The sequence below is a fragment of the Natator depressus genome, chromosome 7, assembly GCF_965152275.1.
Source record: "Natator depressus isolate rNatDep1 chromosome 7, rNatDep2.hap1, whole genome shotgun sequence".
Lineage (NCBI taxonomy): Eukaryota > Metazoa > Chordata > Testudines > Cheloniidae > Natator > Natator depressus.
Window position 1 is genome coordinate 111,634,949 of NC_134240.1, and position 25,952 is coordinate 111,660,900.

General features: G+C 44.5%; 1 protein-coding gene across 8 annotated transcripts in view; it reads left to right on the forward strand.

Moving 5' to 3' along the window:
• The window catches only part of ABLIM1 (actin binding LIM protein 1), a 311,243-nt gene that overhangs the window by 173,157 nt on the left and 112,134 nt on the right, over positions 1-25,952 (forward strand). For all 8 annotated transcript variants that reach the window (XM_074959284.1, XM_074959287.1, XM_074959282.1 and 5 more), the window contains exons 5-6: positions 19,723-19,849; positions 21,357-21,450. In XM_074959284.1, the coding sequence (XP_074815385.1) occupies positions 19,723-19,849; positions 21,357-21,450 (221 nt within the window). The remainder of the gene's footprint in view (positions 1-19,722; positions 19,850-21,356; positions 21,451-25,952) is intronic.

Sequence of the window (25,952 nt, forward strand, 5' to 3'; positions counted from 1 at the left end):
ATTCTAGGATGAACGGTGCTATATAAGTGTAAATCTGGCTTATATCCCTATTCTGTTGATGAGTAAACAGAGGTTCAGATGTTATGTGGCTTGACTGAGATCTCAGTCACTTACTGAAGTGGGAAATGAAAACCTGGTCTCTCTACTCCTTGTTTCTCTCTAACTACTAGACACACACTCTCCCCAGTGTCATGAAATGCCCTGGAAGTGAGTCATCTTATAAATTGTAAGTGCAGGGACCAAATCAGTTGGGGAGAATTCAGTTACCTTTAGGGCTGTTCTGAGATCTAAGGGACGATCTGGTATTTACACTTCTGAAGCCTTATGAACTAATGTAAATATCCCAGAGGTACTGCAGTCATGGGAATGACCTGGGATCTGAGAGATCCATGCTGGGATTTAACTCCTTGAATTTTTGTCTGTTAGGGAGTGTAGTCCTCTATGAACATATAGGCTATAGGGGTTATAGATCAGTAAGGCTACGTTTTAGTCACAGGTATTTTTAGTAAAAGTCATGGTCACAGGCAGTAAACAAAAATTCACAGCCTGTCACCTGTCCATGAGTTGTACTATATACCCCTGACTAAATCTTGGGTACTCGCGGGACAGGTGGCCTGGGGTGCTCAGGGGTGCTCAGGAGTGCTCAGGGGCCGGGGGTGTCTGGATGCGCCGCCTCTGCTGCTGGGGGGAGGGTGTTTGGCAGGGCTGGCAGGCTCCCTACCTGGCTCTGCGTGGCTCCCTGGAAGTGGCAACATGTCCCTTGGCTCCTAAGTAGAGGCATGGCCAGAGGGGCTCCATGCACTGTGTTGGGCCTCTGCCTAGGAGCTGAGGGACACATCGCCGCTTCCGGGGAGCACCTTCCCCCCCCAAGATAAGCGCGCCCAGAGCTCTCGCCCCCTCCCACGCCCCAACCTCCTGCCCCAGCCCTGAGCTCCCTCCCACACCCAAAGTCCTGCTGCTGCTGTGGGGGCTGCGGTGGCCCAAGACTGCCCCAGCCACACTGGCCGCTGCATAAGTCACAGCAGTCCTGGCAAGTCTCAGATTCTGTGACTTCCATGACCTCCGTGACAGACTCGCAGCCTTATAGATCAGTCTGTACCAACAAAAAAGCCAGATATTCTGTGTTTGGGGGAGGGAGGTATTAATGCCTTTTATTTCAGAAAAAATGTTTACATTGGTTCTTGTAATCTATTATAGCAACTTTCTGCTAGTTTTAATGCTTCATGAAATGATAGTTAATGATTCTAAGGAATGGTAGGAGGAAAAACAGCAGAATAAAGGCAATGGACTTCCAGGAGGCAGATTTTAGGAAACTTAGAGAATTGATAGGTAAGATCCCATGGGAAGCAAGTCTAAGGGAAAAGAGAGTTCTGGAGAGGTGACAGTTTTTTAAAGAGACATTGAGGGTAAAAGAGAAAACTACACTGATGTGTAGAAAAGATAGAAAGTATGGTAAGAGACCACCTGGGCTTAACCAAAAGATCTTCAGTGACCTGAAACTCAAAAAAGAGTCCTATAAAAAGGGGAAGCTAGGTCAAATTACATAGGATGAATGTGAAAAACCAACACAAGCATGTAGGAACAAAATTAGAAAGGCCAAAGCACAAATGTGATTAAACTAGTTAGGGAAAGCATTTTACAAATATGTGAGAAGCAAGAGGAAGACCAAGGACAGGGTAGGCCCACTACTCAATGAGGAGGGGAAGGCAATAACAGAAAACGCAGCAGTGGTTGAAGTGTTAAATGCCCTTTTTGTTTCAGTTTTCATCAAAAAGTTAAAAAGGATTTGATAACTAAAGTTCTAAACATCAGTATAAATGGAGTGGGATCTCAGGCTAAAATAGGAAAAGACCAAGTTAAGAATTACTTAGACAAGTTAGGTGTTTTCAAGTCAGCAGGTCATGATGAAATACATCCTAGAATACTTAAGGAACTGGCTGAAGAGGTATCTGAGCCATTAGCAATTATCTTTGAGACTCATGGAAGATGGGAGAGAGACCAGAGGACTGGAAAAGGGCAAATATAGTACCTATCTATAAAAAGGGAAATAAGGACAACCCCAGGGAATTATAGACCAGTCAGCTTAACTGGAAAGGTAGTGGAGCACATAATTGAACAATCAATTGGTAAGCACCTAGAAGAAATTAAGATGATAGTAACAGTCACCATAGATTTGTCAATAACAAATCGTATTAAACCATCCTAATATCCTTTTTTGACAGGCTAACAAGCCTTTTGGATAGGGGGAAGCAATAGATGTGGTATATGTTGACTTTAGTAAGGCTTTTGATACTGTCTTGCATGACCTTCTCATATACAGTGTAGAGAAATATAGCCTAGACTAACCTGCTTTAAGGTGGGTGTACCGCTGGCTGGAAAAGTGTACTGAGAGTAGTTATCAGTGGTTCACAGTCGAGCTGGAAGGGCATATTGAGTGGGATCCCACAGGGATCTGTCGTGGGTCGGTTCTATTCAGTATCTTCATAAATTATTTAGATAATGGCATAAAGAGTACAGTACACTTAGTTTGCGGATGATACCAAGCTGGGAGGGGTTGCAAGTGCTTTGGAGGACAGAATTAAAATAGAGAATGATCTTGACAAACTGGAGAAATGGTCTGACTTAAATAGGGTGAAGTTCAGTAAGGACAAGTGCAAAGTGCTACAATTTGAAAGGAATGATCAGTTGCACAAATACAAAATGGGGAAGGACTGCCTAGGAAGGAGTACTGCAAAAAAAGATCTGGGGAGTTATAATGGATCACAAACTGAATATGAGTCAATGTAATACTATTGCAAAAAAGTGATCATTCTGGGATGTATTAGCAGGCGTGTTGTAAGGAAGACACTGGAAATAACTCTTCCAGTGTACTCAAAACTGATAAGGCTTCAGCTGGAGTACTGTGTCCTGTTCTGGGCACCACACTTTGGGAAAGATGTGAGCAAACTAGAGAAAATCCAGAGGAGAGCAACAAAAATTAGTAAAGGTCTAGAAAACATGACCTACAAGGAAAGATGGGGAAAAATTGAGTTTGACTAGTCTGGAAAAGACCGAGAGGGGACATAACAGTTTAATTTCATAAAAGGCTGTTATAAAGAGGAGGGTGATAAATTGTTCTTCTTAACTGCTTAGGATAGGACAAGAAGCAAGGGAGATTTAGGTTAAGACATTAGGAAAAACTTCCTAACTGTAAGGGTAGTTAAGCACTGGAATAAGTTACCTAGGAAGTGATTTCTGTCACTGGAGATTTTTAAGGTTAGACCATCACCTGTCAGGGATAGTCTGCTTCATTCTGTCGCAATTCAGGGGACTGGACTAGATGACTTATTGAGGTCCTTTCCAGTTCCACGTTTCTATGATTTCCTGCATTCTAAGAGAGACCACAGACACAGTAATTTTGTATTATGCTTGCGCCTAAAGGTCCTAATGAGAGGTGGGGTCCCACTGTGCTAGGTCCTGTAAAACCACAGTAAAAGAGCCTCTAACAGCTTTAATATACTGCTGGGAAACCTTTGTGTGTCTTGTAATTTTTGTGAATGGACTTGTAGCTAGATACAGTTATAAGTTCTGGAATTTCTGGTCATTTTAGTGCAAAGTTTCACCAAAAAGAGAGAAAAATAAAGGTGGGTGCAGGATGTGTTCATAAGTCTCAGAGAGTCTAATGAAGAGTCCTCTTAATATATTTCTTCCAAGCGATGCCAGGTTACTTCAACTCCGTGGCACAGTAGACTGACCCATCTTGCTGACATATCTTGCTGACACTAATGGATAAATTGTAACTAGTGTAAAATATTCCAGATCTCCTCCACTTGTTCCTGCAGGCTGAGTCAGTCATCATCAATCTTTCCTGGTGTCTTTTCCCGTCTTTTCAGTAATGTTTGTAATTCAATTCCATTCAGAAGAGACTCTCATTCTTTGAATATGTCTGTTTTATGTCATGTACTATGGTCAATTTCCTCTCGTTACTCTTAAGTAGATTAATGAGGAAGCTTATTTCAAAGAAAGTAAAGGTGGCGGTGGAGGAATGTGGTAGGCAGAAAGTTCAGGATTGACTGATTGATGTCAATCCAGTCAGCACACTGCTGCCTCCTACTGGCCGTCTTGGGGATTAGCTCTGCCCGTCAGTACACACTCTCCTGATGGTGCCTTGGCTGCCATCACATCTGCTCCTGGACCCACGTTGCTCCAAGGACTGCGGCGTCATCTTCAAGACACAGCCCTCCGGCCATGTCATGTTCTGTGCTCCTCCCTTTCAGAGGCCCTGCAGTCAACGGTCCAGCTACTTCCCCAGTAGCGAGTGGGGGGGACCTGGGCCTGCTCACTACTCCAGGTCCTGGCCCAGGGACATTGTAGATGGCAACCACTTGCTGTGTCTCCTCTAGCTCAGTACATTTCCCTGGGCCACTTCCCCATGGCCCCAGCACCTTCTTCACCCTTACCTCAGGGCCTCAACATGCTAGTTCTATCAGCCAGCCAGGAGCTCCCCTGTTTCTGCCCAGCACTGCTCTGTCCAGGGTGCTAGCTTCCATTCACCTGCAAGGCACCCAGTCCTCCCTCCTTGAGCTCCAGGGAGGAACTGACCCTGCTTTGCCTTGTGGCTTCTTCTTATAAGGGACTCTGGGCCCAAATTGGCTGCTCCTCGCAGCCCCTCTTCTATTGGCTGCTTCCTGCACAGCCTTCCTATACCTCTATTAACCCCTTACAGGCCAGAGTCGGGTGGGCGCCCCATCACAGTTCCCACTAGAGCTTTTTCTGATTTGCAATAATATTAACATGCAGTTTGCTCATCAGTGTTACTTCAAAGTTCGGACAAATGAAAGGCAAGTTGACAACTCTTCTTGGAAAGTTTTAAGTGAAAGCAAATGCCTTTTATACACAAGAGTTAATTCTCTTTAACATAACCCTAATATTACTGCAACCTTTTCTAATGCAATGTCAGTGGAAATCAGAAGAAAAAGCTACTGAATAATTCATCTCTTGATTTTCCCTGGAATTACCTGGGGTCCTACTGCAACCTTACCCATTTTACATGCTTGATATATTTCCTCAACTCCAAACACATTATCTTTAACAAGGAAGGCTTTTTTTAAAAAAGAGCTGTTTCAGTCTGTACCTCTTTCTTCTGGTTTCCTTGGACGACCTCCTCTCTCAAAGTACAGCAGCAAAGTCTTAGTAATCATCATTCGTAATGTAGGCATGCCAGCCCCCTAAATATCGCAAGCCCTAGGTGGTGAATTATTCTTATTCTTATTGATGTTAACAGAGAATCTGAGGTAAATGCCTGCAAATAGCTCTAAAAATGTAATGGACTGTGTTTTGGTACCTTAACTTTGTTTTATTTGACAACTTGATAAATGTGAAATGATCTATAAAGGTGAGGGGATATATAGCCAGATGCCTAGTGGCTCACATGTGATGAGAAATGGTGGCATTTTAAAGATGCCAACTCCGGGTGGAGAGAGGGTGTAGGGACATCAACTGGAATTTTAAAAGTGCATTGTTGGAGACTAGGAATCTGGATTTCTGGGTTTGGTTCCCAGCACTGCTGTGTTGTAACTATGGACATATCAATTGATTAGCCTCTGTTTACCCAGCTGCTAAATTGGTAACATGAGTCCTAACTCTGAGAGCTGTTGTGAGGGTTAATTTAATCACTGCTTATGAAATGCATTGAGATTCTGCAATGAGAGATGCTATGGAAGTGTACAATATTGTTAGAATTCTAACTCTTATGCACCAGGAAGCAGAGTAGCATTCTAATTGAGTGTAAGAGTCCTTGCAGCTAGAGCTAGTCAGAAACTTTTCAGTGGAACAGTTTTCCATTGGAAAATGCTGCTTTGCTGAAATCTAAATGTTTCTTGGAAATGTGGTGATCCTGATGGCATTTTCGACAGAAACTTTTTCAAAATGATTGAAAATTGAAATCATATTTTGTTCTTTCTCATTTCACTTAGAGCTTCATATTTTGACTTCATGTTAATGTGTTTGGACTTAATGTTAATATAATATTGAAGATCAATAATATTTTACATTTACATATTATAATATTTTGACATTACAAAACTAAAGTTTTCAATAAGGTTGTTTAAATGTGTCTGAATCAAAATGTTACAGAATTTCTATTCCACAAAACGTTTTGAGATTTTGACTCTTGATCTTGATTTGGGAGAAAAACAAATTTTGAAACCTCAAAATTTCCTGTGGGATGGAAATTCTGTTTTCCAACCAGCTCTACCTCCAACAGAGTCATGCTGGGCTCAAGTCTGCCTGCTCAATCTCTTAGTGTTTCCCACTGTTCCGTATTTTCATCCCTGTCTCGAACAGGCCGTCGCTAGGATGGCATTTGGTAGACAGAGCTCTGCCTTTGACCCCTAGTTGGTCTCTAGTATGCAGGCTGTGCAGTTGTCCCTACTACTTCCGGTGAGCTAACCCCAAGTTATGAAAGCACTTTGCTAAGCATTGCTCCTTTTTATTTTTGTCTTGCCATTTCAAGGGGGATCATAGGATGTAGCTCTTCCTTTGTAATGCTTCTTTCCGATGTGTGGGGCTCAAAGGTGATATTGAGCAATAACTCAACAGTGCGGGGTTGGGACCATTTTGCCCTTCCCATATTACTTAAATGACAAGAGCATCCTGACCCGATCCTGGGCAGATGGGAAAGGGGCCTGGGAGTGATCTAGAATCGGGCACGGTACAGAAAAGGTTGAGAACTACTCACTGCTGCCAGCCATAGAGGAGAGGCAGTCACCCCACGGACAGTTCCTGCAGATCAGCCAGGATGCTAGTGTTACAAGGTAGATAACGTGGGGTGGAGCAAAGATTGATTGCTCAGTGATTATTTGGTATTTTCTCTCCCTCCACTTATCCAGCACTTCAGTAAAGACAGGGGTCTGGATCGAAGCCTTTCTCTCCACACATACAAGCTTAGTATGGAAGCTGTGGCTTCCATCATATTCTAATTTCTTCCCCCTATGCCTCTAAATTGAAACCACCATCTATTAAATTGAGTTGCTTTTCCTGGATGCTTTGTATGTAAAGGGGCAGTTACTAAATGAGGATAGTTACAAAATAAGCATACATGGTTATTGTACTGCATACCCTGTATATGCATAATGGTAGTGACAATGGCTTCATTGGCCAGGAATGCCTTTTAGTCTGTGTGCATTAGGCACGGCACAGGCAGCCCTTCCTCGCTGATGTGGGTCTTGTCACTGCTATCCAGACCAGATCTCCATACTCTGTACATAAGGCTATCCTTGAAGACCACTTGGCAGTTTCCTCAGGTGCAGAATCAGATGACCCACTTTGCAGGGCTGATAGGTAGGAGGAACACGTTTCATCAGTGCTCTGCAAACTGCTTTGGCTTTCTTTTCACTTCCAGTAGCAAGCTGTGGCATTGATGATGATCTGCAAAGCCCTGTATGTCACCCTTTGGATAGTGCCTCTCTCCCTATCTATCACCATGGCATTCGAGGTCACGTGATGTGCTTTTGCTAGCAGTTCTAGATTTGTACATATGGGGGTTTCTGGCAGGGCGTTGGTCTGACAGAGCCAGTTTGTTAATCTTCAAGGCATAGTGCAAAGCTGAGCTGTTCACGTAGGCTTTTGGCAGAGGGGTGTACTTGTTTACTGGATTCTGTCTGTCTTAGGTAATATTCTGACTTGTTTTTAGTGTATGTTAACGGGCCCAGAAACAATTGTGAATAGTGAATAAAAATAGTAGTCTATGTACTGTAATTCTTTGATGTTAATGTAACCCTGCTCTGAGCCCTTTAACCAAACAATTGAAACATATTTGCTCTTACTATATAGTAGCATTATTCAAAGTACCAGTCAAAAGAATATTATTCCTGGGGGAATTCTGCGCCAAAAAATTCAAAATTCTGCACACAATATTTTAAAATTCTGCAACATTCGGAATATTATATTTGTCAAAATAACACAATATAATCACATCAGTTTCAATTATTTTTGGTCATTTATTTCAAAATACCTGTCAGCAAGTATGTCTGTAACAATACAGACAACAAAAAAGATTCAGGAAATGTTTTTTGACAAATAGATTCCTGACTAGGCATATTAATGCAGAACTCTGAGTAATAATTCATTTAAACTACAATACAGAACTGTATTTCCCGCACCCCTTAGAAGCAGTGCAAAAGCTTGGGGAAATCAGTAGTAATGGAGGAGCTGAGGGAGAGGGAAGTAAATTCCTGGGAAGGAGCCTGGGTGTGAACTTGGAGGGTTGTTGGTTATGGGAGGGAGAAGTATGGAATAGGTTTTTTGGGGGCTGGGGAAGGATTGTTAGGGAGCTTCCCTCATGCAGATGCTGGCTGACCCCTAGCCTCTCCCATTCAGTCAGGTACATCTGTCCCTGTCCCCATGTGTTCCTATACCCCCATGTGTCTTTGCATCCCCCGTCCCCATGTGGCCCTGCATCTAAGTTCCCTCTAAGCCGCATGGCCATGCAGCTGCCTATTAAGCCCCATGCAGGGGCTCAGGGCTGCGGTGGGAAGAGGCGCCCCTCTCCATCAGCCCCGGCATGGACCTGCCACAGTGGGGAGAGGCACCCGGCCCGAGTGCAGACCTGCTGCGACGGGAGAGGCGCCCCTCCTTGCCAGCCCCAGCAGGGACCTGCCCCGGATTTGCTGCGGGAGAAGAGCCCCTCCCTCGGTCTGGCCCAGGCCTGCCAGAACTGCCAGGGAGAGGAGTCCCTCCCTCGGCCCAGCCCAGCCCTGCTGGAGCTGCTGCAGCAGGGGGATAGACGCCTCTCCTCCAGCCCCAAGCTGCTGCTGCGGTGAGAGAGGGCTGGGGGGAGTCCTCTCTCTCTCTCTCTCTCTCTCTCTCTCTCTCTCTCTCTCCCACTGCAGCCTCAGGGCAGCCTGTACCCCAAACACCTCATCCCGAGCCCCAACCCTCTGCCCCAGCCCTGAGCCCCCTCTTGCACCCCAAACCCCTCGTCCCCAGCCCCACCCCAGAGCCCACAACCCCAGCCAGAGCTCTCATCCCTCCACATCCCAATCCTTTGCCCCCTGAGCCCCCTCCCACATTCTGAACCTCTCGGCCCCACCCCCACCACATGAATTTAGTTATGTGCACCAATATGAAGGTGATGTGTCACACATCACCTCCATATTTGTGCACATAACAAAATTCGTTCTGCACATGGATTTAAAAAATTAGAGGGAACATTGCCCTGCACCCCCTTTGCCTGTCCCTATCCCACCTTCCACTGTCCCCATGTGTCTGTGTCCCCACCCAGCCACCCCCTGTCCCTATGTAGCTCTGCACACCCTTCCCCAAGTAGCCCTGCACCTCCCTCCCCCCTGTGGTCCTGTGCCTCCACTCCCATTCAGCCCCCGCCCCAGTCTGTCCTCCCCCACCAGCCCTTATGAGCCCCTGTCTGAACACCCCCCCCAGCACCACGTGGTGTCTGTGTATCCATAGCCCCTGTCTCCTGATCTGGACCACTGTGAAGAAGGCAGGCTCTCTCTCTTCCCTCACTGGTGGGGATCTGCAGCTTTGTTCTATTGCCACAGTGCCCTCTGGTGGGCAAAGGGCAGAACTGCAGCAACATTTCAGCAGAAACTTTTTTCTGTGCAAAAAATTAAAAATATGTGGGGCTCATTAATTATGCTCATGTTCAGTAGCACAGAATTCCCCCAGGGGTAGAATATGTAGAGTATTGCCCAGTAACTCGGCATTGCATTAGCAGATATGTAAGTGCAGTTCCAGGAAAAGTTTCCCCAGAGATGAGTGTGGCAGTTCTGGGAACACTGGAAGCTCAACTGTCACATTCAGGAAAAGTATGTCAGGAACCTAAGGTCTCTCCAGGGCTATGTGGGGGAGAGAATTAGTTGTTCCAGGCAGGGCGTAATGTAGGTCTTGGATTGCTGGTGTTATCAGGACTAAAAAGCCTTCATAAAAAGTGCAATTAGATGTGCCTTGTTGCTGCTGCTGGAGTAGAGACCTGTTTGGGTTAGTGTTCTCCAAACACAACAATGGAAGTTTACTCAAGATAGTCTCCAGAAGTGGTGACACAGAGGTTGCTGTGCTGGGGGCAGGTGTTAGACAGAGGGGCTAGTTTGCAGTGTTTGCAACTTGTTCAGAAACAGGAACCTGTGTGAATGAGTCGGTATGGTCAGAAAGGATGACATAGTGCAGCATAGTACTAATGGCATTGTCAGTACCTGCTGCTGACTTCTGTATCACCTCTAACTGGCCAAGGAGAACAACGGCCATTGTAGATACTCAGTGGGGAAGATTCTGGTCCTGAGGCGTGCTGAATGCCTCTTCTGAGATGCTGTGCCCCTCAATCCTAAGGATCTTGTGGGTTTGGTTCAATGAATACCTAACGCTCAGTGTTAAAACTGAAATTGGTTCTGTCATCCAGACTGTAATGCGCCTTTGTGCAAAAATAAATAGGTATGTGGGTGTCAATTAAGGACAGAGAATCAGGCTTAAGTTAGGAATCTCTGCTTTGTTTGGTCTCTTTCACAGCCCCAATTTTCATATTATTGCAAAGTGCTGCTGCCCAAAGGGTGTTCAGGTAAAAGTTTTTGTTCCCGCAGGACCTGAACCAGTAGCTGTTTTATGCTGAGGCTTTACATGTTGTCCCATTTACTGGGTATGTCAGAGCTGTATAGCTTGTGGCTGTTTTCAGATTTCTTCCACCTTACTCTCGCTGAATGGTCTCCGACTCCACAAGCAGGTCTATGAAATCAGATGGGCTTTCGGAGCAGGATATTAGCAGAATCTCGTCTGCTGTATCCCAGGCCATGAGCTGCTGCAACCAGTGAAGCATTGCCTCCTCCCACGGCTTCAAGAAACCCCATACTTTTGTTCCATGGACTAATAGGCCTGGGAGTGCCGCGGAAGTTGAGATGGCTGAGTGATCAGACACACAAGGGGGTGAAGTAGTATCGTTTATTGGACCATCTTCTCTTGGTGAAAGAGAGAGGCTTTCAAACTACACAAAGCTGACCTGAAGAAGAGCTCTGTGTAGCTCGAAAGCTTGTCTTCCTTCACCAACAAAAGTTGGTTCAATACAAGATATTACCTCCCCTACCTCGTCTCTCTAATATCCCGGGACCAACACAGCGACAACAACACTGCAGACAGTGGCTGAGTGATGGCAGCTAAGATACGGTGATGTTTACAGCTATGCAGGTTGTCCTGCAAATCCACCATGCTATTCAACTAGTGGCATTACATACTGAGAAATCTTACAGCATGCTGGATTCAATTAAGAGTGCAACTGTGAAGAGAACCGCCTACTCTTCGTCTATACTACAGAGCAGTGACAGCTCCAGCTGTTTATCCCCAGGGCAGAGGGGCTTCAGCTGTGAGTGCTGCTTGGGGGTGGGGGGGTCAAGCTGTCAGTGTCCCACAATGTCCGACACAATGAAGTATGTGGAAGAGCCCCTGGTGAGGTCACGCACCACCGACAGAGAGGGACATGAACTACGGCAGTAATTATGGCAGTGGCTGTATGTTGACCTAACTTAGGTCAACTTAATTTTGTAGTGTAGACAATGCCCTAGGATCTGGAGAACTGATTTTGCATGCGGTGTATTGGCCAAGTAAAGCAGGGTCTAACTCTCAAATCGGTGGCATTCTGTCTATTTCACAATAACTTTTGAGCGTCACATCTGATCAATTCCAGGATATCAGTGAACGTTCTAGGCGTTAATGGCCAGATGGCCTTTTGATTTTGGGGAAAATTGGAAGAACCAAAAGGGGGAAATGGGGGAGACAAAAAGCCCCTGGCATCTGGTTAGCACCTCTGTAGGTGGCTATAGATCAAAGAACTGGTTGTTGGCAGCCATTAACACCTTCCAGCATAACAATATCCCCTATCTCAGCTCTGTCCAATCTCCCAATAGCTAGAGTTTTAAAATGCTGACAACCTGAAATAGAAAGGAAAGAAAGAAAAACATGGGGCGAGGAATGGGAGCACATGCAGAATCCTGGGAATAGGGGAAAGAATAATGGGGGAGCCACACATGCCCCCTGGCATGAACAGAATGGGGAGAAAGGTAATACACAGACCCTGGCAGGTGGAGAATGGGGGACCCTGGTATTGGGGGGAAATTGGGGTGCACAAAGCCCACACAAGGACACACACGGGACACACACGGAACCTCTGATGGGGAGAAGGGGATACACACACCCCTGGGGGGAAGGGAATGGGGTATTCTTGAATGGGGAAAAAGTGGGGCGTTGGGATAAAGGGAGAATGAGGAAGCACACACCGCCCCTTGTATGGGGGAAAGGGGCTATATGGAGGATTGGTGGGAGTCTCTGAAGTAGAAGGGGATGTCACACAGGAAGGTTTAGTGGGGGATAGCGGGATGCAAGAAGCCCATTGGGTGTGCAATGCACTCAGTCTACAGAAGCAAAAAAAGTGTGCAATCTCTAGTCCTAAACTCAACAGCTTTTCTCCACTTTGTTTTACAATGCCAGCATCACAAGGTTACTGTACCACGGAAACACAGGGCAAGCATGGGGCCTAAAATCTGGAAAATGCTGAATGATCTCTCAGGTGGCTAAATATTTTGATAACTCCCAGAGCTATTTGCAGACATAAGAGGATCCTGGTCACCTAGAATTTTCTGTATGGTTGAAGACCTGGTAAATATTCAACCCTTCACTTCTGGAGAGCTGGTAAATATTCAACCCTTCACTTCTGGAGAGGTGGCTTCCTGTGTCAGTATCTCTACCGGTTGGAGAAAAGCAAAGAGCACCATTCTCTGAGCACCATTCTCTCATTGCCTGTCGGGAACACACAGAACTCATCAGAAGAAACAGAGGCGACTCCAGCTGGGTGATGTGGCTGAGGATTATTACAGACTGCAGAGTAAGTGATTATGCTTGGTGAAGAACAGCTTGTTTCCCAGGCAGCTAAAAGGGAAGCTGGAATCCTGTGCAGCTAAACAAAGCTTTTGCTTTCATGAAGAGCCCTTCATAATCGAGGCATCACAAAGCACTGACTAGTGAGTCACTGCAGATAATGATAGTGTAGTGCCTGCAGAGGCAAATGTGTCAGCCATCATGTGCTCACAATAGCTTGTGATCAGTGGTGACCGAACCATTTGTGATGGCCATGGTTCCAAAGTGCAAGTCGCAGCCTGAGGCTTTCCGAGTTCTTCCGGGACCTCCAGTGAATGAAAGTGAAGATCAACTCAGAAAAACATTTAGTGGAGGCCAACCATCCTTGGATAGGTAGTCTGGACTCCGCCAGATCCATCTTGACCAAGACATAGCTAGGAAACTGGCCACAGTGAGAAGCATTTTGATTCTCTTTTTGAGAAAAGGCTGCTTTGATTCACTGGCTGTTTAACACTCAGAACATCTCGATCAACTGGGACTTTGTGGATGCTGCCAAAGAGAAAAAATAAACATATTTTCATGTCCCTCATAGCCCCTGTAGAAGAGTCCAGAATTCTTTACTCCACTTACCTGACAGCTTCCAAGTCTCCCTGTCTCACCTATTTACATCAACCCTTTTTGCTTTCTCTGCAGAGAATCTACTGTTAGAGGGAAGTGCTGACAATGACTAGGTGGACTGAGGCTGATTTGTTATATTGATTGCAGTGGGAGTTTTGCAAGGAGTAATACTAAGGAGTGAAAGACTAGGCTGCATGTGTATCAGGAGGGAATGAGATGTGATGCTGGGAGAAGGTAGATGTTAAGGTGACAATACAAAGGCTGGAAAGTGTCTGATGAAAATAGAAGATAAATGGGTGGGGGGGCGGTCTATAAAACGGAACAGTGAGTGTATAGGGAGTAAAAGAAAAGGAGTACTTGTGGCACCTTAGAGACTAACAAATTTATTTGAGCATAAGCTTTCGTGAGCTACAGCTCACTTCATCGGATACATTCAGTGATGCTTATGATAAATGTCTGGTGTGGTCTACTGGAACAGACTTCTTTTAATCAAATCCAATCAGGCCTCAAAGCACCATTGCTTTTTTCTTACCCTTCCCAACTGGTGTGTTTAGAGGAAAAACTACAGTCCAATGGAGTGTGTTTGTATACATGTGTTTGCACACCAACTAAAATGCTCAATTGAATTTAAAGGGAATCTGTCCACTTGAAATCTAATCAGTTACATGAAGTTCCTTTTGGCTGTTACACCTGCCCATGAGATCTCATCCCAATTTGGTGGCTTTACAGTCATGTTTCCCTATTACTTTTTGTTTTTCCTTTCCCTGCTGGTTACTATGCAAAAAACCCCCACAATCAGGAAAAACTAACCCACTACACTGGGGAAATGGTGAAAATAACTATTCGCAAAGTGCTGTCAAATGAACCAAGTAAACAAACTGGAAAAAAGAATTTTTGTTACCCCTGTTGGCTAAAGTAATCTGAGGAGATGCTTTACAATGGTAGGTCAAAATTGTTCAGACAACGTGGTCTTTAACTCAGTGGAGTCCCTTTTACATTTTACAGAAATATTAACCAGTGTATTATCAAGACAGGTTATCATTAAGTTCACATAGATTTGTGTGTTAAAAGCCAGGGCTACCAGGCTGCATCATTTGTGATTTGTTTCCATATTTAATCTATTAAAAGGACCTTATCAACGTATGTTTCATAATTTTTTTTAATTGCCTTTTTCCCTCTCTACCCCTCCCACCCCCCACTTGCCATTCACAATTCTCTTTGAAACTGAGCTCAGTTTCCCTCAGGAAATTTATCTCCCTCCATTGTGTGCACACTGCTTTTTATTGTAAAATTGCCCAGGAATGCAGGGCTGCTGGCATGGATTTGTTTTGCTTCCAGTGAAAAGGGAACTGGCACCTTTTATTCTGACATGGGTGGGCAGATCTGATTGCAAGATCGATGCCTTCAACACTAAACTTGGATCCAAATCTGACATAGAAAAATCCTGATTTTTGGTGGGAAGGTTCAAATCCATATCCTGATCTGAACTTTTGTAGCTCAGCCTCTCTTAAAAATAAACAAACTATTTTATTATTCTGGTAGCGCCCAAAGGCGTCAATACCATACAGATGAATAATAATTGGTACTTGGCAAACGGATAGAGATTGGTCACATTTTCAACCTTTTGCAACGGTGTCCCAAGTGAGTTCAATAAACTTGCACCGTCCTAATGAAATTCTTGCATTTTTAAAACCAGAAGCAGTTGTTAGGATTGCCTTATTCTGTGGTTAATTGTTTACCTGGAAGAACCCATCACAGTGCTTTGCCAGCTTTCAGGAATAAGAAAGGAAAAGTGATCAACCTTCAATGGCCCCAGGAGCCCTGTTGGGAGTATCAGTACTTTACCTGGGTGTATGAGAGCCATGTGAAAATAGTGAATTCTGCAATATGATTTCAGAGCTGCTATTTACTGCTACTCATCTTAGCCCTGATTCAGTATGATCTTTAAGCATATGTAATTTTAAACAGGAGTGAAGATTCCAATGAAGACTGTTTGCTTCCTTTATTTAAAAAAAAAAAGTGGAAAAAAACAAGTAAAAATGCACACTCTCTGATTTGTGTTCCCCCATGCTGGTGTGGAAGGGTGTCAGTTCCATGTCTCTGTACCAGCTGATGCCTTGGCATCTGGCTGGGGACATGGATTCCCTTGGGATCGCCACAATAGGGGAGGGAGCAGTTTCAAGCTCTGGCTAAATGCCTGCTGCCAGGGGCTACTCGGGAGGATGAGTGCATCTTTTGGGAGACCTACAGGTGTCCCTTAACGTCGAGCACTGCTAATGTCTTGGTGCAGACTCTGCGGGGGCGAGGTGGGGAGTACATTCAGGTGTGCTTTCCCCCCGAGGCCTCTGCCAGTTAGTATGATGGCAGAAGCCAGAACAGAGCTGGGTGACCTCTTTGCATAGTGAATTTGTGAGGTGTACGGGAGGATATGGGTATATTGGCTGGCAGATTTCCGGGAAGGCAATCCAAACAGCCTTGGGTGAAGTTTGTACGCAGCATGCTCAGGGTTAATGCAGCAGTATCGGCTCCGAGCCCATCACGCTGGAGTGCTGCATGTGATGTGATCAAGCTGTGGGAAAGCTACGCTGCCATTGGTCAAGGGGAGGGAAAGAGGAAAAACCCATTAATTTAGACAGTGACAAATGAGTTGCTGTGCAGGATGCCTCGCTGTTTTGTCAGATGTGGGGAGTGATGCAGAAGCTGCAAAGGCAAATGTATTTTCTGTCCAGATCTTCACAAGCGGAGCATCGTGGATGGCAGCTCATCTGTCATTACTATCCCAGTGTACAGCTTCATAGGGCTCTCTAATGAGGCTGTACATGGTGCTTGAGGGATGAAGATCTTAATGATGTGTCACTTTAAAATGTAATTCTCCCCCCCCCCCACCCCCCGCCCTCATTCAGGCAGACATTCGTGTTCTGTTTCAATAGCCCTTTGTTTCTCGTACTTGCTTTAGCTCTCTGGACACTTCAAATGCGGCACTGTTATGGACTATAAATGTTGTGGCAAGAAAATATGTAGGGGCGTATCTTTAGACTGAGCTGGCCTAGTCAGAGCGCGTGAAAGAGACGAGGTGTGTTGGAATATGACCCCTTCATTATGGGATGCAGTGTATGGGAGCTTTTGCAAACCCCTGCATTTTATATCACTGTGCAGAAGATGTAAACATCTGGAAAGCCATGCTGAGAAAGAAGTGACGTGTTTAGCTTGTGTTGTGCAGAGAGAGGGTAACACTGACCACTCCTGCCCAAAGCCTGAGTAATTTGGACTTGTGTGGGGCGCTAAGAGGGGGTTAAGGGGAATGGAATTGCAACTCCTCAAGCAGCAGGTACCCTATGGGGCTGCAGTGTAACCTTTCCACAGCCACTACTGGGTGTTGGTGCCACCGAATCCACGTAATCATGGACCCTGCAGCCTCAATGCCACTATAGCTCCATTACATCCTGGCCTATTTGGGGCCAGTGTATAGCTTAGGCTGTAGCAGAGCATGCCCCCATGTGGCTGCTGAACCCTTGTGTGAACCCTCCACGCTGTTTTGTAGTTCACCCAAAGTCAATAGCATATATTACACAGGCACTAGCGAGTGAGCGGCGTTTGTTTGTAGAATTCTCGTGAACAAATGGCTTCCTGCCCTGAACCTAGTCTGTATTTATCTCCTTTCTATTCAAGTACTATCTGAGTGAGAATTGCCAGCTTTCTATATTTACGACCAGCTGTTTCACCAGAGAAAATAAATATTTCTGTTAACAGGGCAACTATAGTCTAGTAGGACAGCACAGGCTATTAGTTCACCGTGACCTTAGCCAAGTCACTCAACAGCTCTGTGGCATCAGATGAATAGAGCTAATGATGCTCACTCACCTTTATAAAGCACTTTGGGATCTGCAGAGGGAAAGTTCCAGATAAGTATGAAATGCATTTGTTGTTCTTTTATACTGACAACACTATATTTCAAATGTTTCCGTAATCTGAAGGGGCCTGAACCTGAGCACTGCCAAGCACCTGTAATGCCTATTGTCTTCACTGTGGTCAGAACATCTCAGCATTCTGCTTAATTGGGCAGAATGGATTTTCTTCTTCTTATACTGATGATGGTGATGATGATAATATTAATAATAAAAACTTATTGCAAGTCTAGTGCAGTGCTAGGATAGGAACAGTACAATCTGAGAGTTTTGCTTTATCCAGCCTCCAGAAGGATGAAAAAGCTAGAACTGCTGGTTAAAAATAAGGGGTGATAAATGAGTAGCATTTGTACATTAAAGCTCGAGGAAGCTGATTCAGGTTTATGGGGTGGCAGATAAATGGCATAGAGAATTGGAGGGAACAGTTACTGGCCATCAGTTTGTCATTCCCGTGATGTCTTCTCCTGGTTCCACTCCTTACACTTTGTCCTCTGGGGCAAAGTCATCTTGATGTTGCATGTCTTTGCAACACAACATCAGGATGCTCAGACATATGCGTTACCATGTAAGAATCTTATAGCAGTCCCAAACTCCCCTGCCCACCTCTCTCTCACTCACCTTCTGGATGGTAACAGTGTCCAGCATCTGTTTGGTGCTTTCCTTTGCGTGGACTATTATCCAGAAAGTTAGTAGTCCATTTCAGTGACATGGGGCCTGATTCTCCTCTCACTTTTGCCGGCATAAATCTGGAGTAACCTCATTGCAGGCGTGGATTTACACTGGGGTAAAACTACCACTGTGAGAGTTGGTTGGGATTTCTCAGGCATCCTCTATCTACTGAGCTTGCACACTGAAGATCAATGACCTTTTTGAGATGCCTAGAGATCAAGAGTTTAACTGATTGGGTAGATATTCTTTCAGCTGCAGTGATTGGGCTGAACTGTTTTCATTATTCTATTAGTGACACTCGTGTTCAGCAGCTTGATGTCATTGTGAGGATGTGACATTCAGCTCAGGGTGTTTAAGGTGTTGAGTTAGATCCCAGCACCCTCCAGTACAGTTTCTGGGCTCTTTCCTTCCCTGCAGCTTTCCCTGTGTTTGTCAGGTTTCTCTCTCATTCTTACTCTTATGAGCCTTCCTTCACCAAAACTGCACCTGGGGGAAGTCTGCAACTCTTCACTGGGCCCCAGCATGTCATTTTCTTTAAATGTCAGTGCCCACTGTGGTGCCCCTTATAGGGAAAGCTTTGACTATTTTGAATTGGAGTGGAAAGGCAACCCTGAGCCAGAGATCTACAAGGTGATAGGAAACACCATGGCATCTCAGAAATAAAGGGCATTGAGTGCCGTTGCCTGGGGCTCTCTTTGCTTGATTCCTGCCATCAAAGGATCTCAATATATCAGTGTTCAGTGTTGACTCCAGACATAGAACTGAAGTCCTTTTTTATGTACAAGGAATGCCTATGGGAGTTGTTCCTTTCCTTATGTACAGAGGTGGATACGTCCTATTATACTGCAATTATTGCCAAAGCCTTTGTTATGTTATCTAGCTGTAAAAACTAGAGGAGAGAACTAGGGGGGGAGAGAAAACCTTTTGTAGTGATAAACACCCATTTTTTTCATGGTCTGTGTGTATAAAAACATCTTCTGTATTTTCCACAGTATGCATCCGATGAAGTGAGCTGTAGCTCACGAAAGCTTATGCTCAAATAAATTGGTTAGTCTCTAAGGTGCCACAAGTACTCCTTTTGTTTTTGCGAATACAGACTAACACGGCTGTTACTCTGATAGCTGTAAAAATGTGTCTCTTACCACTCCTGAACCTTTGAAAGTTTGCTCCCTACCAAGAACCCATTTAACGTTTAGTGCTTTGCTGCCATCTGGAGGAGGGAAAGTAATGCCTGAGAATGACGACTACTGATCTAATTTTAGATTAGAAGTAGCCAGTCTATGCCTACTATGTGTGGCTTTCTTTAAGCAACAGAGACTTTGATGATAGCAAAAACAAATAAACGGTGGCTCCTCTTGAAGACATTCTTGTGACTGAACGTGTATTTTGTTAATTCCTAATAAAATCTGCAGGGCTGGCTGCAAATCATTACCACCAAAGGTGTGACAGTGCCTTCTGTACTATTCTTAGGTATGCTTGTTATGGAGGAGAATGCATCTGTGGTTCCTTGTTCCCTGGGTTGCGACCTTGTGGAGGGGAGGCGGGGGGGCGTGCTGACCACTATGGGAATGTAGGTGTCTTGCATTGCTTTGTAATGACCCCTCCTAGCTAACCTAGGAGTGGTGTTCGTTAGGTAGGTTAATGAAGATTAATAAAACTAACTCACTGACAGTGAATGTACATATTTATTTATTTGCAGATTGTGCTGGCTGTGGAAGAGATATAAAAAATGGCCAAGCGCTACTAGCACTGGATAAGCAATGGCACCTGGGATGCTTTAAGTGCAAGGCCTGTGGCAAGGTCCTGACTGGGGAATACATCAGCAAGTAAGCAGCTGCCTATGTCTTTTCTGTTGCCTGGCATGAAATCCATCCTTACTTTCCAAAAGTACAATGCAGCCAAATTCTTCTTTTCCAATCTGTTGGGCAAATTGCACTTCCGAAAACCTGCTCTGTTGGCACATGTTGATCATTCAGGGGGTAGACAATGGAGGCCATGGGTTGGGGGGTGGACTATAGACTCCCTTGCCCAAAATTTTAAGAATCTCAATAATAGATAAAGGAGACAATGAGTTTGGAACACATGAAGCTTTTCTCACTTTATTAAACATAGACAAATTTAGTCATTGAACAGCTATTCTTGTTTTAATTCTATACCCCCTCTGTAAAAAATCTCCATGTCCCGTTGCCCATCACTATGTGCACTGAAATCCTCACTCGTAGTAGGAGTAGAATATCGGAATTGGGACCCGAGGGGAATTTTTACCTGTAAACTGGCTGGAGCAAGTAAAGAAAAACAGTGATTTAACAGTAGTTGGCAAAATAAATACTATGAGCAGGACGGTTGCAAGTCTTTGTCTGGTCAAGGAGAGGGTTGTGTGACCTCCCCTGTTGTGTTTCCAAGGCACAGCTTTTCCATCATTTTGTCCAGTTATCCTCAAGTTCACAACTTGAAAATAACTGAAGAAAGAAAGAAATGGCCCGTCTCTCACTGTGCTAGAGCAGAGACCAGACACATTGATGTGATTGACCTGACACTGTGTTTACCTTCCCCGGATTAGGAACTAATGAAGAAGAAAGTTAGGAGCATACCAAGGCAAGGGAGAAAAATCAGAGAGAGTGAGTGCTTTAGCCGCAAGATGAAGGGAGTCTAGCCAGACCCCTTTCAAACATATAGCAGGGGAGAAAAAATATAGGGACACTAGAGTATGTGATACATGCAAACCTTTCATCGCTTGTTTTAGTGGGCGCACATATAAGCAGGCTGACATCTATGACTAATTAAACAAAGGAACTTGTAAGGTGGTGCCTGATACTGTGTAAATTCTTTAAACTGGCCACGGTGTTTCTAATTCATTCCTCATTCATACAAAGATAGCACTGCCCACCTCCCTTTTGAACCTTCATGATGCCACTGATGCTCAGATGTGTCTGTTTATACTCTATTAAGATGACCAAGGATTTATTTGCTGAAATGGATTGAGGTGCAGCAGGGTCGTGCACGTGTATGATAGAATGTTGACAAAGGTTTGTCAACCTTTGTCATCTCGTGTAAAGGGGCATAGCTCAGTTGATTTTACACCCATTGACACCAGCAGAGGATCTGGCCCACAGTGTGCACATTTGTGGTTGAATGTTTCTCCTTTATTCTCGATGGCAATTTAAATGCTGATCCTAAATGGTGCTAACTGTAATGCCAATTCATTTGAGCTGCAAAATAGCTAGCTTGGTTTCTTGCCCGTTCGCCTATTGCTGTCAATGGGAATTTCCACTAGGGACAAGGGAAGAATACAAACTGCATTGTAACTTTTACCTTCTGGATATTTTATTTCAGGGATGGTGCTCCTTATTGTGAAAAGGACTACCAGGTTCTCTTTGGGGTCAAATGTGAAGCGTGTCACCAGTTCATCACTGGAAAGGTCCTAGAGGTAAGTAATATATAATCTATTGCTTAATCGCTGGGTTTACTCACCAGACTGCAGGGTACACAAAGAATTTGTTCCGTGGGATTTTTGCTATTGACTTCAATGGGAGCAGAGTTAGCTTGTTGCTAAGTGCTTTGGAAAAATTCTAGCCACTGGGAAATGTGTAGGGGAGAACTGATTGCCCTGGTTTCTGTGGAGATGTCAGTGAGATGATTTTTTTGTATGGTACTGCACAAAGTCGGTGTTGACTATAAGTCTGGAGCATCCTGGGTAGCTGGGGTGAGGATTAGAAAAAGTACTGAAGGAGATACATTTTTTTTATATCATAAAATAATTTATAGGTTATGCTCTAATAAATGTGTTAGTCTCTAAGGTGCCACAAGTACTTCTGTTCTTTTTGCAGATACAGACTAACACGGCTGCTACTTTGAAACATATGGGGATAATAAATGTTTTCTAGCTGACAGCTGTGAAGAGGGGTAGGAACACTAGGTTTCTATTTTTCGGAAGAGAGGAGATTGAGATAAGGTGATATGCATGATACTGAGAACATGAAAGGGAGGAATATTCTTGAGGAAGTTAAATAATTTAGGTATGAGAAGGCACAAACAGAAGCCAGGATTTCCACCCAAAGTATCCCTTCTCCTGAGTCATTGACTATATGAAGGGGAGTATGTCCTCAGCATGCTCCTCAATCAGATCTGGGTGACTCTTGTTAGATACACATCCCCTTTCTGCTAAAATTGATCTTAGTCTCTCATTGGAGTTGTGGTCCTTATACTTTGGCACGGAGCTCTCCATATAATTGTAGAGATGCTTGGTGGTGGAACTCTACCAAAAATTCAGAGGACCCTCTCCAGTGCAGGGCATGCTACTGTTTAGATATGAGAGGCAAAATTGATTCCTGACTCCATGGATCCATTTAGGAAACTGGATTCTGTGTAAAGAGAGAACTGGTTTAGATTAGGATTCAGTTCCTGATCTGAAGTACATGGCTTGGGTTCGTCTTTAGCTTCAGCATCGCTTAATATTTCACATTACCCGAAAATGTGCTTGATTTTACTTTGCAAAGTTAGTTGGTGAAAGAAAGAGGGCAAAGAATTCCAACCAGTGGTGTGTTTTTGGAAGAGTGTACGAGGACCTGGTCATGCAGTTCCGATGAGTAACAAAACGTCTGCCCTTTAGGCTGCATCCACAGTGTGAGCTCCTATAAATAGCAGTGTAGCCACAGGGGCATGGGTAGCCGCAGCAAAGGCACAACTGAGCCGTACTGAGTACAAACCCACCTGAAACTGGGTCAGCCACGTCGCCACCTCCTGTGCCATGACAGCTACGCTTCTGTTTCTAGCTTGGTAAGAGCTAGCATGAATACATGTACACAAGCCAGGGAAACGCAGCCCTAGTTCATAGTGTCGACAGAGTCGTACAGCCGCAGAGATGAATGCAGTTGTAACCCACTGGTGAGGGTGCTGTTATCTCTCTTCCCTGATCTGCAGAGGTTGAGTCCGTTACAGCTCTAACTGAAGCACGGTTCAGGCTTTTAGTGCTGGAGGCCTCTGGTTCAGTCGCTGGTGCGTTGGCCAAGATGGTGGCCGTCACATAAGGGAGCCGGAAGACGCTTGGGCACTCCAGGCACTTGTCATTGCTTCTGTTAAAATGAAATCTTTTCTTTATTCAATTAGTCAGGCTCTTTGTCTCCTTCCCTTCTAATATGTGCATAATCCTTTTGGAGATCCAGCTGGATAATTAGTGAGAAGAGATATGGCACTGTGACCAGAGTAATATAGGGGAGGATGCTGGAGGCTAACTAGAGTTTGGAAGAATGAGCTCCCTTTCTTCTGTATTGTTCAAGTAAGGCTGCTTTTACTGCAGTGGCTGTGTGTAAGGGAAGTTTGAGCTCAGATCATCTTGGCTTGAAAATGCATCATCCTTCAGAAGAAACCTGCCTTTCTGAAGGAACCTCAGAGTAGCTTGAGCTAAACTGTGCTATAAATGAATGAATTCCTTTGAAAATGGTGGCTAAGAAGCTCAACACAGCCAGGTCTCAACTGTCCATCTAGACCTGACCTGGGTAAGTTGAAGTCCTGGCTTTCACTCTGTTTGCGTCTGGCTGTGGAGGATGGAGAGCACTAAGGCCAGGCAAATTTTGTTCCTGAGGTTGGTTTCTCTCACTGTGACTCTGGCTGCTTGTTTATTATTGAAAATAGGAAATAACATTCAACTGAAACAGGAATCAAAGAGGAAGTTGAGCTGGGGCCACCAAACCACGTTTCATTTTCTAGAGCTCCGTGTGTGACAAAGTACTGTTAGAGATTTTCCATTCAGCCTAAGCCTTAAATAGTCATAAAGCCTTGCAAAAATATAGAGCCATTTGAGTGACCTTTTGAATATGTGGGAGCATTAAGCATATGTACTCAAGCTGGGGTTTTGTGTACCTTTTGAATACTTTTTACCTTTACCATGTTGTTTCTGGTAAGTCTGGGGAAGTTTTGCTTGAACATAGACACAGACATTGATCCAGTACTAATATATCAGTAGCATAACTAGTCGCAATACAGCAGGGGGCAGCTGCAGCCCCTAGTACGCAACGAATATCAAAATCCTATATAGCCCATGAAAATCAAACAACAAGTATGCTGTACCTCCTTCCTAATCTGTTAAAATCAGTTTTAATGTCTGGTTGCTGTCAGTAAGGCGTAGACTGAGAGACTAACTGGAGACCTTCACTTAATAAGTAGTAATATCTTGCCAAATGAGGCATATGCACAGTCTGCAATTAGGAGATTTGGCTTAAACACATTACAGTATATTTTATTAACCTGGTTAATCCACAAAAAGTTCTTCAAATCTCATTGTAGAAACTGAGGGGCATTAAAACACTCAACCAATGGCACTCAAATGGAGTGACTGACCAGTTTAGATACACTAATTAGTGATGCTGAACAGAAACATTTGGCTAAATTCTTGGCTGCTGCTAAGGTCCTTTTGCACTGCTAGAAGAGCATTGTTCTAAAGGGGATGACGCCCTTAAATCAGTTCTCGGGGGTGCTGATAAGAATTCTCCTAGCCTATGGGAAACTGGCTGACATAAACCGGGCATAGCTTTTGCTCACACAGCTCTGTGTCCCTGTCTTCTCCTCTTCCCTCCCCACAACCCCTTCCTGCATCGGGCGTATCGTGGCTGGTTACAGGCAGGGAGATAGTGTTTGGGGACACAGAAAAGATGTGATCAGGGACTGGGGCCAAAGCAGCAATCCCTAGTTGGCAGATTGGTTCCTAGAACATAAGAACGGCCATATTGGGTCAGACCAAAGGTCCATCTAGCCCAATATTCTGTCGGCCAACAGTGGCCACTGGCAGGTGCCCCAGAGGGAATGAATAGAACAGGTAATCAAATGATCCATCCCGTCACCCATTCCCAGCTTCTGGCAAACAGAGCCTAGGGACACCATCCCTGCCCATCCTGGCTAATGGCCATTGATGGACCTATCCTCCATAACTTATCTAGTTCTTTTTTGAACCTTGTTATAGTCTTGGCCTTCACAACATCCTCTGGCAAGGAGTTCCATAGGTTGACTGTGCATTGTGTGGGGAAAAAATACTTCCTTTTGTTTGTTTTAAACCTGGTGTCTATTAAAGGATGCTGTTCCAGCCAGTGCAAGTTAGAGCAGCCTTGTGCCAGGGTTTGCAGAATATTGTAGACCTGGAACAGAGGGGCAGTTGATGACTCCTTCATCTAGAGAGGGTGAATTACTCACTAGATCCCATCTAATAGTTTAATTTAGATTTAGCCTTTTCAAATAGAGATTAGTATTTTCCCTCTGTTTTCTTTAGCAGTATTTTTTTTTCCCCCAGCAAAAGCAAGACCTGGAGGTTTTTTCAGGGGAGCAAAGTCTGTTGAGTTATCTCCTGCTTCGTGTGATGCAGACTGGATACAAATCTTGTTCTTTCCATAAAGCATCACATTTGCATGAGCAATTAGACTGTAGGTTGTGACATAACAGGCTAGCCAGATCTGTCCAGTGGGAAAAGGCACCTAGTATTTTGTCTTTTCCAGTTAAAAACAAAAAGTGGGTTAATTGATCCCCACAGAGTTTTCAGTTTATTTTGTAAAAAGAGGGTGTATATTATACTGTGATCTGGGAGGAATATTATATTTCATCTCACTGAGATGCAAGTAGCGAAGGCAGAGGAGAAATGTCACCCACCATCCATCACACACGCATACCACACTAGTGAATCAGTCGGCAGCAATAGGCAGTATGCTGTCCCTTTGGAAAGCTCATTATTTTTTGCCAATTCTTGTTGCACTTGATACAGTGTAACTGTGTTCCTTCACAGCTGGTTACGGTAAAATGGGAAGAGCACAGAAGGATGGCATAAAAACTCATTTTGTTAAACAAGTTTGATGGCATCAGTGACCAGGGCCTACATTTTTAAAAGCGCCCACCCATTTTGAGTGCTGCTTAGAAACTTCTAGGACTTGCAGCCCACACTGTCAGACT